At 29.8% G+C, this 20,091-nt stretch overlaps 1 protein-coding gene across 1 annotated transcript in view; it reads left to right on the top strand.

Annotated features, from left to right (window-relative positions):
• Positions 1-2,153: 2,153 nt before the first annotated feature.
• Positions 2,154-20,091, top strand: part of LOC113382158 (dual specificity protein phosphatase 13-like) — a 41,219-nt gene continuing 23,281 nt past the window's right edge. The window contains exons 1-2 of the mRNA XM_026620703.1: positions 2,154-2,435; positions 11,065-11,243. Of these exons, the coding sequence (XP_026476488.1) occupies positions 2,418-2,435; positions 11,065-11,243 (197 nt within the window). The 5' untranslated portion in view covers positions 2,154-2,417. The remainder of the gene's footprint in view (positions 2,436-11,064; positions 11,244-20,091) is intronic.

Genomic DNA, 20,091 nt, shown 5'->3' with positions numbered 1-20,091 from the left:
TGGTTTATATATTGACGTGGAGGATTGATTGATTGATTGACTTGTTTGATTTTATTGTTTTGATTTATTTGTGTCTGAAAGTTGAGCTGTGGGAATTTTATCACGAGTGTCACTATTTTGTAATTTTAGTTTACAATCTTAATTATCAATAAGAATATTTCTCTTATACTTTTATATTTCTCTTATATTTATATGGCTCTACTTTTTAATGTAGTCTATAAAAATATATATACATATATAATTTTTTTTTTATCATTATAGGAAAGTGATACAGTTACAAAATATAAATAAAACTATTTTTAAAGTTATTCATGTGAATTAATTGCCATCTGTTATAGTTAATTATTATGAACGCAAAAAATATGACAGGGCTCATGAACAATTCAATTGGATGGATATTTTGCTAAGCTATTTTATCAAAGCCTATTAAATTTGAATAATTCAAAAAACATTTTCCTTGTATTGATAAAATGAAGAAGTAGCAGTTTTTGGTAAGGTAGGTTCAGCGGCGGTCAAAAATAATGATTACACATATGCACATCAAATTTTAGTAAGCACACATTTTGTTTACATTTCTATGGGTTCCGTATCAAGATATAGTGTTTAACCGTTAGACTGAAACGCGGCGCTTACGCGCTTCGATATCATATATAAAAATTTTAATTATTAAAAAAAACAAAACGAATTTTTTTTCCAAAAATTCTAATTTCTCAAAAATATAATTTTTTCAGTTTTCAAAAAAATTAAAATTTTAAATTATGGCACGGAACGTTTCAGCAATTTGCATGGCAAGTTATAGTAATCGCAAAAAAATCGAAAATGAAAATGTTTATATATCTTTACGTTTCAAAGGTTTCTGAACGTTTCGACATACCTTATAAAAAATGAATGTATGTGTGTGTGCGGATACAAATTTTTTTCGACGATTTTGGGAACACCGATCAACTGATTTGAAAAAGCATTCGATTCATATTGATAAGGAGACGTGCTGATTAGTTTTTGGCATAGGCAGGTCTGGCCGTTCCAAAGAGACGGGGCAAAAAGTGCCAAAAACGGTAACTCAGTTTTTAAGAGAACGGAGCATCCGATTTTAATAATTCAAAATCATTTTTCTTGTATGGACAAGGTGAAGAACTAATTAAATTTTTGGGAAGGCAGGTCCAGCAGTTTCAAAGATGTAGTAAAAAATGCCATTTGGTGGTTAAAAATGATCATTAGACATATGCACATCAAATTATCGGATATTTTTATGAAGATTTTAATAATATGTATCAATTTTGTTTACATTTTTATGAGTTCGCAACATCGTTTGTTCGTTAGACGGCGACGCGGCGCTTACGCGCTTCGATGTTTTGTCTCTATGCAGCTAAAGTGTGCTTGCTTTGAAAAAAAGTTCAAAAATTCCAAAATTAAAATTTTTTCATAAATTTGATTTCAAAGTTAAAAAAAAAATAATTAATCATTTTTGAAAAACTTAATTTTTGATACGGGAAGTTCTAGCAATTTGCCTTAAGGCATGATGCCATACACAACTAGTTTTTGATTATACAGTAGAACCTCGTTTATCCGGACTTCGGTTGTACGGATTTGCGATTATCCGGACTAACAACCGCAACGAATTTCTATGTATGTACATAACTACACTTCGAATTTTTGCATGATTACTGCTCCATTGTAGTATATGTATGTAATGAAATCTAAGAAAATATATATGTACATACATAAGGAAGTTTCAATTTCTCAATAAACATTAATTTTCGTTGATCTTCATCCAAAAATGAAATTTCATTACCTTTTCTTTTATCCAAACAATGACAAAAAAACGTTTTTTAGCTGTTTTAGTGGTGTTACCCTTTCTTGGAAAGAATATACTTTGTGTCGGGTGGAATTAAATTCATCGTTCAATTGTGCAATATTGAATCCTATTTGGATGACCTTAGATTCAGTAATAATCTTTTCGCACGGTAGTTTCGTGTAGCACGTATAAGTTTAATGAATCACAATAAATATAAATACATAGGTTGAAAATCCCTGTAGTGAAGCATGCGCTATTTTAGTCAGAGTATCCCAAACACACTTTTGCGATTCTGCGTCATGGTGTTGACATTTGGCTTGAGGCCAGTTATTGTTTCGGTAGCATCATTGACTAACGTGGATCTCGATAGAAGTACCTATATAAAAGCTAGTTAAATACCTAAAATTCTTTCTTCAGAGCTAAATCGTCGCGATATGTAGTCGACTTTGCCTGTCAATACGGATAATTCTTAAAAGACGCAATTACACTTGTCATCTCAGCCTTTATTTGTCAGTGATAAAAAACGCGGGAAATTAATTTATTGTTTCCGGCCGCGATTGTTCCGGTTAAATTTCTTTAAAAATTGTTGACAAGTTTTGTTTATGTCAGTTCATCAAAAAACATGAGTTGGAGACATATGGTATGACATTGAATTTTGTTTATTTGATTTTGTAATTTGTGCTCTTTTAACGTTGAAATTATGTTTGAGAAATAATTGGTAAATTCTAGTCATTAAAAAAAATAATTAGGATTGTTTATACGTGATTTACGAATTAATTGCTCAATATGTATAAAATGTTTTAACCATAATTGTGTCATTTAATTCTACGTATATTTATATATGTATATATATATATATATATATATATATATATATAATATGTATTCATAATTATGAAGTAAAAATAGTTATAATCATAAATCGAATATTATTAGATATTGTGCTTTGATTTGTTTTTAAGGAATTTATGCCAATATTTTTTATATTTTTTATAACCAAGAGTCCTTTCACTTATTTAAAGTCATAGCTAGTTTGACTCAAACAAACTAATATATCCGTTTAATATAATATTAAAAATTTATAATTTGATGTAACATGCGTACGTTATGATTATATTCAACAAATATATTTTATTTTATAAAACATATTATTTTATTTATTATTATTCTAAACAGCAATCAGAATACAATATCCTATGAGCTATTTGATTCAATTCATTCACTCAATAAACACACATATGAAATTATTGGGCTAAAGTAGAAAAAACTATTAATCTAATCTAAATTGAATTGGTAACCATCGATGACACGTAAATTTTTATTCAAAGTGATATATATGACAAATGCAACAGATATGATATCGTAAATGTTGAAAGATGTATAGTTGAGTTGTCAACAAACAACATGGAAGCATATTGAGTCATGGTGGTCACGTGTACGAATGATTTATTTTGTTTGATTTAGAATTGCAGTTGGAGAGCTGATAATTATTTCAAAATATTTCTTTTAATTATTATAATAATTAGATAATTTTTTATTGAACAGCAGAATATAGAAACCAATTGTCGACTGTCTCATGGTATAGGTCTCTGAAATATAGTAATTCAAATTACTATTTGACCGTTTTGAAGCCAAGAGTTTCGACCATTATTCTTGCAAGCATTAAAGGTTTCAAATTATTGATGAACTCATTTTTTTCACTCATTATTATTTTTATTTAAAAATTTGACGGCAAACTATCCATAAGCGCAAAATAGATTACTTTACACAGAAGAGCTAATTATCAATTAGCTAATTAATTAGTAATAAAGTGAAATGTTTTTCAATAAACTGAAGTATATATATATTGAAGTATATAGCCCATTCGTCGAATTTAAAAATATTAAGGACCTTACAATTTAAAAATTCTAATTTTTATAGTATCTTATACTAATATTTGCCGTTTTCTTAAAAGTAATTATTGTTTTTTTACATAGCAGTCCATACCAAAATGTATGTACTTGTACATCAATATGAATAATGTTAATACCTACACTTGAATTTTAAATTATACTGGAAAACCAGACAGACACATCACAACATATAACATATATCAAACGAACAAATATCTAAATGTGTTTATTGATCGTATATTAAAAAAATGCACTACTTGTAGACGTAGAAATAAATGATTTTTCTGCTTAATAACGTACGACTAAAACATTGATTTTCCAAATTTATATATAACTAGCTGTAAGTGGAATTTTGTCTTAAGGCAATTAGGGCATCTCGTGCCTTAAGGCAAATTGCTGGAACTTCCCGTACCAAAAATTATTATTTTTTTTAAAAACGATTAACATTTTTGAAAAAAAATTACTTCGAAAAAATAAGATTTTTGAGAAACTATAAATTTGACAAAAAAATTACTTTTTTTTGAAAAAAAAAATTGAAAAAAAAGATTTTAATTTTTTTTTTTTTTAAATCTTTTTTTTGAAAAAAAAAAATGTTTTCTTTATTTTGACATATGTTGGAAGATCTGAACTTTTTTTCAAAGCAATCGTACTGCTTTAAATGCATAGAGACAAAACATAAAGCGCGTAAGCGCCGCGTCGCTGTCTAGCGGGTAAACATTGGTACGGAACCCATAGGAATGTAAACAAAATTTATACTTATTGTTAAAATCTCTATAAAATATCTGATAATTTGATGTGCATATGTCTAATGATCATTTTTGACCGCCAAATGTCATTTTTTTTTACTTTTTTCGTTATATCTCCGAAACCGCTAAACCTGCCCTTATAAAAATTTGATCAAGTCTTCATCTTGTCAATACAAGTAAAATGTTTTTTGAATTATTAAAATCGAACGCTCCGTTCTATTAAAAACTGAGGTACCCTTTTTGGCACTTTTTGCCCCATATCTTCGGAACGGCTAGACCTACCGCCACCAAAAACTAATCAGCACGTCTCCTTATCAATACGGATCGAATGTTTTTTAAATTATTCAAATTGCTTCATCCGTGTTCCCGAAATCGTCGACGTAAATTTGTATCCGCACACACATACAAACTACGCACACACACACACACACATACACACACACACATACATCCATTTTTTCTAAGGTATGCCAAAATATTCAGAAACCTCTGAAACGTAAAGATATATAAAAATTTTCATTTTCGATTTTTTTGCGATTACTATAACTTACCCTACGGGAAGTTAATAATTAATTAATGTATATATATATATATATATATATATATATATATATATATAAAATATCCTGTTAAAATTATTTTAACATGAGCATTTTTTATAAATTTACTATTTTCTTAAATTACGAAGACATGTATGGGCCGATTTTGCCGTAGAATAACCAAATGTTATGGCAAGGCTATGTGACAATCCTGATGTCACGCAAAATCGTACTGAATACTGTTCAATAAAAATAAGCCTATCTCGGGCACTGCCGTGTGAAATGGCAATAGGAAATTCCTCACACTATTCATACCTTCATGTAGCACCATTCATTATTTAATAGTGTCCCCAAAAGGGCGATTTTCACTTGAGATTGTATTTGAGATCTACATAACCTTAAGTGGATATTTGATATCATGCTGCCTGATGTCGAGTTATATTTAACTTCCCGTAGGGTAAGTTATTGTAATGGGCCGAAAATCGAAATTGAAAATTTTTACATTTCTCGACGTTTTGAAGGTTTCTGAACATTTTGGCATACCTACCTCAGAAAAAATGGATGTGTGCGTGCGTGTGTATGTATGTATGGATACAAATTTCCAGTCACGTTTTAGGGCGCACGGATCAATCGATTTGAATGGTTCAAAAAACATTCGATTCCTATTGATAGGGAAAAGAGCTGATTAGTTTTTGGCAAAGGCAGATCCAGCCGTTTCGGAGTTACGGAGCAAAGAGTGCAGAAAATAGAAATCGAGTTTTTGAGAGAACAAAGCATCCGATTAGAATGATCTAAAAAACATTCAATTAGTAATGATTGGGAGAAGTGGTTATTAGTTTTTGGCAAAGGCAGGACTAACCATTTCGGAGATACAGAGCTAAATGTGCAAAAAATGGCAGTTTTTGAGAGAACTAAGCGTCCGATTTGAATGATTCAAAGAACTTTCTACTTGTTTTAACAAAATAATTAATTGTTTCAAAAATTTTTCTATATCGAAAATGATTCAGATTTTAATCGTAATTCTGACTAAAGTTCTAGTGTACTTCAAACAAATATGTTTAACTTTGCAATTCAGTTTATATAATTCTTATAAACATTCAATATTTCTTGAACATTTCGTTACGGTACGGGAAGTTCCAGCAATTTGCCTTAAGGCACGATGCCATACACCCCACAAGTTTTGGTTTGGGATCGAACCCGATAATTAGGGATTTAAAGCTTACTTTTGAAACCTCTATTCCACATTTAGCATAACATTTTTGAGTCGAAAATTGTTGCCTCAATTCTTATATTATTTGTAGCGCAATTAGTTTTTACCAATAATGACATCAGTTTATTACCCATTGTGCCCCAAAAATTTCGCCAATAGCTGACCTGCACATTTCCGGCCAGACGTCCGTCTATTGTAATTCCGTAACGTTCCTCTTAATCATCTCCGACCGTCCTTGAATTTGAACAGAATCTAATATGATGTGGGCGCGATTCGCAATGGTGGAATTTATAATTGCTCGGATAATTAGTCGATTTCTTCGTATCTGCGTTTAGTTTGGTCGGATAGTAGTGGGCTAGGCCATGGATTATGACCACACGCACGAACACGGACGATGATTACGTATTATTATGCACGGGCAACTAATTTAACTTTGTGATTCATTTGGAGCATGATTAATTTTGTAAACATTATACAATTTATATGAAACAGTATGCCGTGGTTAGTCAAAGTACCCTTCATTATAAGAGTGAATAATTAAAAGCTGGACATGCGTAATGTGTGACCGTACGTTCCGGACTTAAATTGGGTTTATATTTTTTATGAATTTTTATATGATTTATTTTAAACACATTCCTATCAGATTTATTAACTTATCGTAGGGTAAGTTACAGTAATCGCAAAAATATAGAAATTTAAATTTTTTACATATCTTTACGTTTCCAAACCTTCTGAACATTTTGGCATACCTTAGAAAAAATAGATTTATGTGTATGTGGATGCAAATTTTTGTCGACGATTTTGGGCCCGCAGATCAACCGATTTGAATATATTAAGACACATTCGATTCATATTTATGAGACGTGCTCATTAGTTAAAAAAATGCAATTCTGTTTTTGAGAGAATCGAGCATCCAATTTGAATTAAATTTTATACACGATTGAACGTTCATGTACATTATTACAATATCAACGTTTAAAATTTTTAGATAATTAAGTTCTAATATTTTAATTTACTCATAAAGTTTAAATGTTTGCTTAGAGAGATCTTATAAATTTGCTAATTTAATATACATATGTCATATAGGACAGAGCTGGGAACAAGGGTCCAATTTGACTTACAATTAAAGCAATTGTATTCGGTAAACACATACCACATATCAAACAACTATCTGACTATAATTAGTAAAACTTCCAACTAATTCATCATTGTAGAAATATGTTTTTTTCTATTATTTAATAATTTGTTTCTTGTTTTTTTTTTCACCCCATAGACGTATTAAAATGGGACAGCCAGGTGGCAAATGATGTCCAATGACTTATTTTTAATTTTAAAGGGATTCAAGCAATGCTAATTTTATGGGCATAATTTTATATAACCTTGATTTGGTACTTTGTCAGAAATATTTATCAGCAAAGTTGAAATAACTTTTATTTCAATTGATTTTTTGTAAAATGGGTTTATTAACTGAATTTACATTTTTTGTTGTTTACGTTTTGCCAGGGTATAGGTTCAGTTCGTTCTTTTTACCCCACCCACATGTGAGCTATTATAGAGGTTATAGATATATTTTTTCAATTCCCTGGTAATTTCAATTCAGATTACATTATAATCTATAGGTCGAAAGTGGGTATTGACAATCAACAGAAAGGAAAACAGACGAAGGAAAACTTAAATAAATGAATAAATGATAAAATAATAATAATAACAATAATAAATAATGTTAATTATAATAATGTTATGGACAGTCGCCTTAGCTAATTTAGGAATTGCATGTTCATCCAAATTATCTTGCAAAATTAAGCTTCTAGGCCGTTTATGTCCTGATAGCAACGTTGCTTCATTTGAGTGCGATTCGTTTTGATTACACCATTTCCCCTCTACTTTCAAATACCGCTATTCGAAAAACTTCCTACTTTACTTGTTTTTGAGATATCGTCGGTGGACCTTTTTATCTGTGGACCTTTAAGCCCCGCTGCACTCTACTCATTTTTAATCACAGAAAAATTATTTACTTTTTCTTTCATGAATGGACTCGTATATTCATAAAACCAAAAATTTCTGCGCATTATGAACGAAAAACAAACTTTTTTTATACTACTCGAATTCGCATTCGAGAATCATCAATTCTCTTACAAACATTTACGAAAATTTTTCCATGCTATTTCCATACAAAACTTTGAATTGCGCTCTATCTAAACGTTAATATTAAGAGCTAAAACTTTCAGAGTATTGTTTTTTATCTATTTGGAACTATTTGAGCCCCTGGGAGCAAGGAAATTCGAAAATGACCATTTTAAAGACCACCCTATATATATATATATATATATATATATATATATATATATATATATATATATATATATATATATAATATATATATATATATATATGTTTCCAATAAATTGGCAAAGTAATTAGATTTTTGTTTGTCTCTGATAATGAGTAAGTTTTATCAACCAGAAAGGGGCCAGAGTTTGTAACCGCATTGACCTCATTCTCGTTTGCGAAATAAGATCGTACAATCATACGGTATAAATAGGTTGTATTATTTTTGAGACACTGGTTTATTTTAATCGTGACATGAGTCGGCCAACACCTGAAATTTAATAAAATATGTATTTTGCTCGACAGCTTACTTACTTTGAATTACCTTGCCCTATTTACAACGACTGAAATTGGTGGAATTTTTCTTGATGTTTGCACAAGTTTTTATGATTTTTAAAAATAAAGTTTCGAGAGATTCTGTCTATTTTCACATATCTTACAAATATACATTCTAACTTTTTGTATGAAACTTTTAAATTTATTGTAGAAATCAAAAAGTAAGTATTGTTCTTTTAAATAGGGTTCAGTACCAATTTTTATGTAAAATATGCGTTGAAAGTTGGAAGCCTAATAGAGAAGTTCAAATCACTTCAAACTAACAGATTTATATTTTAGATTTCAATCATGAAAATGGCTTTCGCTCCAGCATATAATTTTTTTTGTAGTTTATTAATATGTTCACTCAGAACAAACGATTTTAATAATGTTTGTGATACGTGTTAATACAGTACATAGTTTTGACACTTAAAAAGAAAAAAATAGCAAAAAAATAAAATAGAAATGAATTCACTTTAATTTTAAGTTCCATCAATATTTGATGAAATAGTACTTTTGAACTGAAATTAACTAAATGAATAATTCAAAGTTTTAGATTGTAATATAAACTAGAATTTTTACCTCAAGTTCGGACCATGTATACAACTTTAGAATATGCTCATAAAAATATTATGAGCAAATACATTATTACATTTTGCAATACACAAATTCTTTTTTTAATATTTTCAAATCTAGTTTTAAATTCATAAACATTCTCGAATTGAATTTTCACAAAATACGAATCATCCTGACATCGAGCAGTAGCAATATCAATTTTAACTTGGGAATATAGATCTTAAATATGTTTCCGAATGAAAATAGTTCTTTCCGGACAGTGCTGAACCAAATGAAATAATAGTAAGCTATTAGATAAATTATAATAATAAAGTAAGCCAATATGGACGGATTAATATTTTTAATACGGATGCTTTGCACATAATTTAAATTATTTTCGAAACTATTCTTCGCAAAATCGTTTAAATTATTAGAATTATCAGTCCTCTAGCCAAATTTTATGTCCGAACAGAAAGTACCTACTAAAACTTTTACTATACTAATAAAATATAAAAAAAGATTGCATTATAGGGTTTTGTGTTACTATACAAGAAATTTTATTACGCATACGCGTAATAAATTCTTTTAAATGTCATACTGAAACTTTTGATCTTTTCGCAATGACATAATTTTACGTTCCGACAAATTTTACATTTATTCGAAAAATAAATGAAATAAAATGGTAAAGCAATGAATTTCAAACTTTACTTAGTTGGTTAATTTTATCAAACTAAACTCATTCATTATACAGGAATTATTATATTATAGTTAAAATTTATTTATTAATTCATAAAAAAATCTATAGATTTTATTGAACCGTGCCCGGAAAAAAATATTATAAAAATAAATAGATGCATTGGAGAAAAACATAAAATGATTTACTTATTTAACTTTTTCGAGCAATGAATAATTATGATGAACTGTTATGAATAATATAGTCTAAAATAATATAGTCCAATTGTAATTTGATATTTATTATAATTCGAAAAAGTTTTTCAAAATTCCGTACTGATCATCACATACCACGATGGGACGATTCTGTATGGCAATGCGCCCGAAAGTTTATTTAGTTGGGGAGGAAAATAAATTAAATAGTAATTTAAAAATTTGTCTGCATGGAAATATTGAAATACTGTCCATAAATACGACGAATTAATCATAAAATCAAATCATAAGAAATGGGCGACCCCTGGTTGTGACAGACGTAAAAATAGGTAAAAAAGCAATAGGCATAAACACCAAATTATCTTTTATCAAGATAACATAATCATTTAAACAAAGCTAATGGATATATAAGAACAATATATAACAAAACATGACTTTTTTAAATAAAGTTCAATAAGAAATATAATATATGTAAAACCTTTTCTTATATTGAACTTTCTTTCCCTTTATCTTTTGCATTTTGTCTTAGTGAAGGTAATTTTTTTATATGTTTAATTTTCACTCGAAAAGGATAAGGAATACTGTCGACTGAAAGCAATGATGTTCAAACATACACACTTCCCCTTGGACCCAAAATCAGTAAAGTTTAGATGTTATGACGACTGTCGCTACCGTACTCTGGTACAACCATATCCAGTCTCTCCTACTTTCCCCCTTAAATACTCTATTGTTAAGGACATATTGAATAATTAAAATACTGAGACATAATTCTAATATACCTATAATAAATTGTTTGCAGCCCGTTTCAAGCAGCAACGGCGAAGAGAGCAGCAAATTGCGTCAGCTGATACATATCCTCTGCACGACTTCATCACCGTGCCGACCTTTACCCGGAAGTGCCCATATGAGGTCACAAGGTCTCAGAATCACCGGAGTCGATTGCGATGAAGTTTATCCTCGATTATACATCGGCGACGCGTAAGAATCCTTTATATATATATATATATATATATATATTCTATTTGCATTTAAATTAATTATAACTAGGTGTATATTTTGCCTTAATTTCGCACGCATGCAAATGATAAGTAAAAATAATCGACTTAAGGGGGTATTCTAGTGCAGAGCAATGAATTTTAGGTCATTTTTAAAGTGTCGAAAAAGGAAGAAATGAATGATTTTACTATCCATTTTTTACCACTTGTTTATTAATATTATTAAAATATAAAACAAAAATTTAAAAGAAAGTTGAACATTGAAAAAACTGGCAGCTGATGAAGTGCGGGGTCTCAAAAAATTGGCACTTCAGACTTGTCATGATTTCAGCCCTTCTAGCTACCCGAATAAAAAAAATAAAAAGATTATTAATCTACAATGATGTCAAAAACGCCCAAACTAGCTAAGAGTAAAAAAAATTTTCTTTCGCAAACTGGCGACTGTTTGAAAAAAACTGTCTTTTTTTACTTTTTTTCGAGTTTCTCGAATTTTTTAAAAATAGTAAAGATTGGAATTTGGGAATTATGCTAGTTTGGGCTATAGATAGGTCTATAAACAAGACTCTCTGATCATTTCAAGTAATCGGTCGATTAAAAATCGTGTCAACAGTACTGAAAAAGTCTGTTCTGAGAAAAACGCATTTAAAGTTTTGCGTAAAGTTTTTTGCTGTCAAAGTCATAAAATGATATGTTATACTTATTTTATTTAATTTGCCATTCCTGGTTCATGCGTCGGATCTTCTTCTACTTCAAAAAAAACTATTTTCTGCATTTCTCTCTTCCAATCTAGCAGTTCTAGCCTTCTTTGAGCCTTCTTTGAAGCGTTGGATGTACGTATTTCAGACCGTTCAATCCGGGCGTTGTCTCGTCTTACAGCAAATGAATGAGCTCTCTCCCAATTTGCATTACCATAATGGTATTCATTTTTAAAATCGGAAAGAAGAATATTCAAGAATCCTTCATTGTATATGCAAACAACAATAAATGTTGCTATTTCAATTACCCGAGATCGGGAATGAATATGTTTCGGCGCGAAAATCCAAATCAACGAGTTTAGAGACTCATTATTGTTCTGAGTTTCTGAGCCTAAACATCGAATTAATAATTTATTTGACGATAAACTGTCATAAATTGGTCTAATGACTTCCTAATGCCATTTGTTCTATTAGACCTTGCAAAACCAGTTTTTGGAGACCGCGTCAGTAAAGTGCCTATATCTTTGAAGATAATTCAAATTTTCAAAAATCTTCTCGTACCCATATTCTTAGATAGTTAAACTTTGAAAATATGAAACAAAAAAAATCGTTTTTTTTTGAATTCTACACTAGAATACCCCCTTAATCCATAATATTTGAAAAGCTGCATTCAAAACTGTGACGATAGAACGTTGAATTTTTGACACGGCCGTTTATCCACACTTAGATGATTTTTTATAATTAAATCACTTTTCGGGGTTTAATTGAATTTTCGTTAAGACTATCAACTCTATCACTATACTAAGTTTCATCAAAATCGTCAGAGTGTTTGTTTCAGCAATAATTACGACGAAACGGCTCGACAGCTCTATATCAGGAACTAATCGGCACGATTTTCCTCTGATATCTTTTAAACATTTTTTGATTTTTTAATTAATTAATTTTTAATTAATGTTCTTATCAATTTTCATCAAAAGGTTTTTAAATTTTTAAAATCGATATAGTCGAACATAAACTTCTTCTTCGGTAAGTTAAAAAGCCTTATTGTTAGCTTAATTTTGCCCAAAAATCAAGATTGACTTTTATAAGTTTACCTATATGATATCATTTATAGTGCATCATTTTTAATTGATATTTATATTTTTATGTATTTGTTGTAAGGTAGGGCGAGACACACAAATAAGGCTCAACTTGAATTTCAGTAATTGTCATAACCAAATGAACTACATTACAACAAATAACATGCATCAAACTACTGAACGATTTATTCCTAATTATAAAAACATGTTTTATAGCTATTTTCTTAAGATTTATCATATGTCTCTTTTTACTCTATAGGCTAGGGGAAAAAGGACTGGTCACAACATTTTGTTCTAATTGTAACAATTCATTCAAAATTACTTGAAACGTCGAAAAATCTTAAACTTAGCGGAACAATTTTTTTGATGAAAACAAACTTTTTTTCCTGATTGTTAACAATAACTCAAAGTTTTCATTTTGCAATAGAACATTTTATTTCTATTTCAAATTTGATCGGTTCTATTTGACGTTCTCTTGATTTCTCTAGATGCGTCAGTTTGTACTTTTGTTTAACAACCTTGAACTTCGGAACAATCAGTGTCTGGCCGTATCACATAGGGACAAGTTTTGTTCTATTGTGAATTTCTGATCTATTTCGGGATTGATTTCCCAGGTCATGGTAAGAAGATACGGACACGGAAGACACGGACAGCCGCGATTTCTCACGTCATTATCTAATCATAGGGATAAAGCAAAAGTTAAGGGAAAACGATTAGGAAACATATCGTGGATCATATTGGAATCTTTGTGGGGAATTCAACAAAAACTGTAAAGTCGGTATCAAATTTAGATTTTGCGCATTCTTGTAGCATAATTGATTACTGGACTGGATATGGTTTGGCTAATTATTCTTTAACAATGTGTAGATAATGGGGGCAATTCTACCGTAAAATACACCAATGTTACGTAGGGGCTATGTTACGTAGCTCTTCTCATACAGAATGGTACTAAATACTGTCAAAATGCAATGCGGTTGATGTGTTTGCAGGCGTATTAGATAGAAAACCTAACTTAAAAAACGCATAAATGTCAAACCTACAATCTTATCATAACTGCATTTTTGTGATATGGCTCTATGGCATATGAGTGAAGTTACATTTTATATGTAAAACGCTTGATCGTACAGCAAATACATGGCGTTTTGACAGTATTTAGTACCATTTTGTATGAGAAGCCTTATTTATCATATCTACATTGGTCTATTTTACGATAGAATCGACCCCAAAATTATACGTATATATGTATGTATATATAAACAAACAACTATCTATACAACAATTATCATAGATTTGTCATTTGATCCTTTTTGTACTATAGGTGTAAAAAAGGGAGCTTTTACGTAATAATGGCTACCTTATTTAATCATTGTGATACAGTATAATCATTAGGATGAATAAAATGATGATATAAATACATATATATTTTTAAACATAAATTTATCAATTTTTACTACCATTAATCTTGCTTTGGTAGACATTTTTGCTTAATTTATTACAGTCAGGCATATTGTTTTTTTAAGTATTATTGTTACAAATAGGGTTAATAGACCTTTAATAAATAATAATTTACCTTTAATTACCTTTAATTAATAATAATAGACCCCAAATAAATATTTCGTGACTACATTTTTATAATGATCATACTGCATACAACCTTGATATTGGACTTTGTCAGAAGAATTCATCATCAGAGTTCGAATAACAATTAATTTAATTTATCTCTTGTAAAATTGCCTCTTAAACTTGTTATACTTTTTTCTTATTGTTTACACCTTGACAGTGTAAAGGTTGAATTGCTTCTTTTTAATATATAAGCTCTTATATGAAAAAAAAAACAATTAAATTTAATGAAGTATACACAAAAATTATATTTAGATATTGTAAACTAAACTATAGTACACAAAACTAGAACAACGAACAATGGGAGAAAGTACTTTCGTTAAAAACTTGACAATGTGGTCATTTATCGATTTGAGACGATAGCTAGTTACGTATCTTTTGCCAACTACTTTAAAACAGCATCGTTAAAAATACCTTACTCTACTTGTTTTTGAGATAATAATGATAGACTTTTTGATCCGCAGACTTTTAAGCCCCACTCTACTTTATATTGTTTGTATAAATCTAACACCAAAAAATTAAATCAGTAAAAATATATTAACTCAGTTTTTGCATCATAGTCATAATTTCTAGAAGAACTTTTCCGCTCCACTTTGGAAAATCGCTTTGAAATTTCCGATTTGACCGCATTCCAGCTGGGTGTTCCAATTCTCTAAGCTTTTATATATACATTACATGCATATTTTCTTGTACAATGCCTTTTTATATTCGTTAATGTTTTTCATAATACTTTCGGGAATAGACCATACCTTAATGTGAGATTTCTATCTCTATCGACCTGTCGACCCCGATTCAAACTGATGCCGTTTGCGGCAACTTTTGTGAAAAGGGAATTGTGGTGAATTATTTTTATCAGCATCAAAAGTTCTTGAATGAGTAATAAAATCCATTTATATTATGAAAGATATTTTAATATATTTTGTCATGGTATGAAAAGATGAATCGATAAGAGAATTGTACTGAAATTATTTATTACTTACAAAGCTAATACCAAAAGTTTGATAGGATTATTTTAATAAGATTATATTTGAGGTTGTAATATTTATCGAAGAGGATTTGGTTTTATAGCATTTTATTCCAAAACATTTGTTTTATTGTGAAATTGAATTGAATTAATAAATACTGATGGTGATGATTTTTAAAACAATATTACAAACACTACTTGCCAGTGACCATTCGAAAATAGTAAAAGAAGCACGGACAAAATGATATGGTTTTTGTTTTTAAATTATAATTATTTATTTAATGATATTTTAACCAATCTTAATCGTTTTTTCCGATTTTTGGTTTACTGACTACCAGTAAGATTATCTTATTAAAAAAATTATTATTCGTAATTAAATAAAATACTATCTTACTAAGATAGTATTTTATTTAATTACGAACAATAAAAACATACTTATTAGAGAAAGCTGCAAATTACAAAAATCATTTTGTACACATAGGGCAAGACAATATGACACATGGGTAAGAACCTACTGAGATGCTAATTTTTAATGAAGCAGTTTACAAATAAACTGTTTCGTCTTCCTCCTTTTTGGGACATTGGCACAGTAACCTACCTTTGCCGGACTCGGAAAAAGAGGGTTTTGTAACAAATTAGAGTCACTTCTTTTTACAGGTGAATTTTTTGGTCTGTTTTTATCCATCATACTTGAAGTAGAAGTTAAAAGCTAATCACATTTGACAGGTTATTGTAAAAATGACAGGTTAATGTTAAAAGCTAATCACATTTTTCCTAGCCCTGTAATGCTTGCGAAATAGAACTTATGTTATTCGGCCGAAATGAAACAAAAGTGTATAAATAATCAAAATTTGACCAAAACCTGATTACTGCAATGAAATTGATGGAAATCACTAGTACTGACATAAGTTAATTGAATTTTATTGAAATAATACCAATAACAATTCCAAAAATATAAGAAAAACGCCCTCAAAATAAACTTTTCAAGGCGCGAAACACGTTTTAACTGATCAAAACTATGACAATGACGCTCGACGTCTGACAGGATAATTATTAAAGCTTTATTTATTTCTACAATCGGGGAAACGTTAACAACCTTTTTTAAATAAGGCTTCTTTGTCATTTTGACCATATATTATGGTCTTCCAGATCAGGCATCGGCAACCTACGGCACGCGTGCCAGGCTTGGCACGCGATGGGGTTTTGAATGGCACTCTATAAAGTAATGAGGAAAACCGGAAATATCGAGTGATTTTTAAATAAGAGAAAATGTTTAATTATAATTAATTTTCTAACGTAGCTCGCTTTGAAGCTTATGTGCCTATATTTTCCTTCCTCATAAAACCAGATTTAATAGATCCATCAATAATACCGTTTGATTTGTTGACTTTCGAATGGATTAATGTTGATAATTTTGAAATGGAAATTATCGAACTAATATCTTCAGAATTATGGAAAACAAAATGGAAGGAATTACAAAAAAAAAAACTGAAAGGTGACTCTATGGAAAAATCGACAGCCATATTATATTGTTAAATGACATTGCCGGAAAAGATTTAATTGTTTAAAGAAAATTGTATGCGCTCTCCTTTCAGCTTTTGGTTCCACATATCTCTGTGAACAAATTTTTTCTCACATGAAACATATTTTGAGTTCACAAAGAAATCGCTTAACAACTAAACATTCAAAATCTTGTGTGAAATTAAAAGTTACAAATTATACCCCGGATCTTGAAATGTTAAGGAAAAGGCACAAGGTTCGCATTAAAGTTGTTTAGTTTATATTCAGTGGCGGATTAAGCTTTCTGCCGCCCTAGGCCCTATCTGATCTTTTTAATAAACAATTTTTTACTTTTTTTAATTAAACTATAACTTTATTCTAAATTACTTAAATACAACTTTTAACTTTCCGTAAAGTACTCGTATATTATAGCAATCGCAAAAGATCGAAAATAAATTTGTTTGCATATTTTTACGTTTCAGACATTTCTGAACATTTTGGCATACCTTAAAAAAATTGATGTGTGTGTATGTATGTATGTTTCATTCTCATAGATAAGAAAGTTCTGATTAGTTTTTGGCTAAGACGGGTTTAGCCGTTTGGAAAATACAGAACAAAAGAGCAAAAATTGCAATTCAGTTTTTGAAAGAACCGAGAGGCTGGTTTCCGAATAATTCAAAAAAAATTTACTTGTACTGAAGGAATGAATAATTACCTAAATTTTTGGGAAGCAGGTTTAACGGTCGACCAATCTTTTTTTTGTAATTAGTAAAAGAGAGAAAAAAATCGTCAAAGTTTTAGCCCACAATTTTAAGTCGATTTTAAAAATTCAAAAACCATTCGAAAAATCTTGGTTGGAAATTGTATTCATTAATTTTTGGTAAAAACCTGCCGGACAGATTAGGTTTGCGGGACGATCGGACGAGCCGGTTGATTGAAATTAGCATAAAAAAGCAAAAATATTACGTTTTTGGAATAAAGCCAGAAACCGATTTTTAAAATTGAAAAAAATTTCTGAAAGATATCAATTAGGAGTCAAAATATTTGACTATTTTAAAAATTCATCAAAGTTTGATAAAACTTCATAATCAAAATTTGTGTTAAAAGGCGCTTTTGTGATGTGATAAATCAAAATTTAATTTTCAAAAACGCCGGAACTGATTTCACAAATTAAAAAGACATTGGACTAAACTCGATAAATAGAACCGAGATATTCAAAAATTTCGAGTTTTTTTCAAATTCTAAAGTAATTCGATTATTTGAAAATTTTAGATATTTTAATTTTCTCAAAATTTTGAAACCAGTGGACTTGCCGTTTCGGAAAACTAATCATTTCTTCATATCACTAAAATACCACGAACAAAATATTTTTTGAGTCATTCCAATCGGATGATCAGTACTCTCAAAACCTTCATGACCACTTTTGCACCTTCTGCGCTCTGTATCTCCAAAAATGCTAAACCTGCCTTTGGCATAAACAGTACGCCTCTCAGTCAAAGCCAAGTGAATATTTTTTGAATCATTCATGGTGATTGATCCTTGCAAAGGACAATTAAACTATCTAAGAAGTAAACTTTGAAAATTAAAAATCTTGGTACGGAATGATTCAAAATAATGAAGACAAAATTTGCAATAATTAATAATTTTTTTATAAAAAATCTAATAATTTGATGTTGATGATCATTTTTTATCACCAAATGACACCTTTTTAGGTCACCAAAAACGCTGACCATGCTCTCGCAAAATTTTCGATAGTTCTTATTTCGTCATACAAGTAAAAAGTGTCTTGAATTATTCAAATAGGACGCTCCGTTTTTGAAAAAATTGAATTAGCACTTTTTTCACTCTTTTTCCCTATTCCGAAATGGATGGAACTGTCTTTGCAAAAAACTTAATCAGCACGTTCTTCCGAAAATGGAAATTGCATAAACAATCACATAATCCAATTTAAGGCACCGCAAAATTCAAAAACGAAGCATTTTTTCTAAGATGTTTAAAAAACTTATTTATGATTTTTATATTATACTGATAGCCTTCCTGAAAAAAAAAAAACGAATAATTAATTTGATTAGAAAACGCATTACGTTCTATTTCATCGAAAATGATCTCTAAATTTACAAAAAAAATTTCAGGATCTATCCTTAAATGAATTGTCGTGTCATTTCATCGAGTTTAAAATATTTACATTTTGAAAAACTTGCCGCCCCTAAATTATGCCTCCCCGGGCCCGGGCCTAACGGGCCTATGGGGTAATCCAGCACTGTTTATATTAAAAATTCATGTTATTTGTTAATAAAAATATTTAAAAGATAAATTTGGTTACAATTCTTGTCCCCTAGAACCTAAGTATATATTTCAAAATTAAGGTGGCACTCTAAATCATATTGATAGAGTGGCTTGGCACACTACAGTTAAAAGCTTGCCGACCCCTGTTCCAGATCATACTAAAATATAACGGTCTTACGACAAATCGTTCAATTTTAATTTTTTTTCAAAGTTTGCAAGAATTAGTGACGTTTTTAGCGTTTGTCAAAACTAGAGCTTTCATCGACGTTTTTTCAAAAACGACTGAGCCTAATTCAAAACATTTCTTAGTAATTAAAAAAAAGTGAAATTATTCGTCCAAGTTTTAGCCAAAAAATTCCTTTAAATTGTTTATGATTTATTCATATTCGTCTCAATGAAAATATATTCTAGCTTTCGTCTTTCAAATTTTCACCAAAGCTTGACTCATTTGTACGAGTACAAGTTTGTTCGGTATTAAATTATTCAAATCAGATCATAATATTCAAAACTGCTTTATAACCTGTAAATATGTTAACACTGTGATATTTGTAGTTGAAATGAGCTTGTGCCCTAGTTTGTTAGACTTCGGAGCTACGTACGACTACCCACGTGCAACAATATACATACATCAATTTGTTACCGCTGAAAGCTTCGACTTTGCCTCGCATCGAACACGAAGCTTTCTAC

This window comes from Ctenocephalides felis, unplaced genomic scaffold (genome assembly GCF_003426905.1).
Source record: "Ctenocephalides felis isolate EL2017-DRISC unplaced genomic scaffold, ASM342690v1 CF-g0.4_SCAFFOLD_03335, whole genome shotgun sequence".
Lineage (NCBI taxonomy): Eukaryota > Metazoa > Arthropoda > Insecta > Siphonaptera > Pulicidae > Ctenocephalides > Ctenocephalides felis.
Note: the sequence above shows the minus strand (reverse complement) of the source record. Positions and strands in the feature narration are given on the sequence as shown.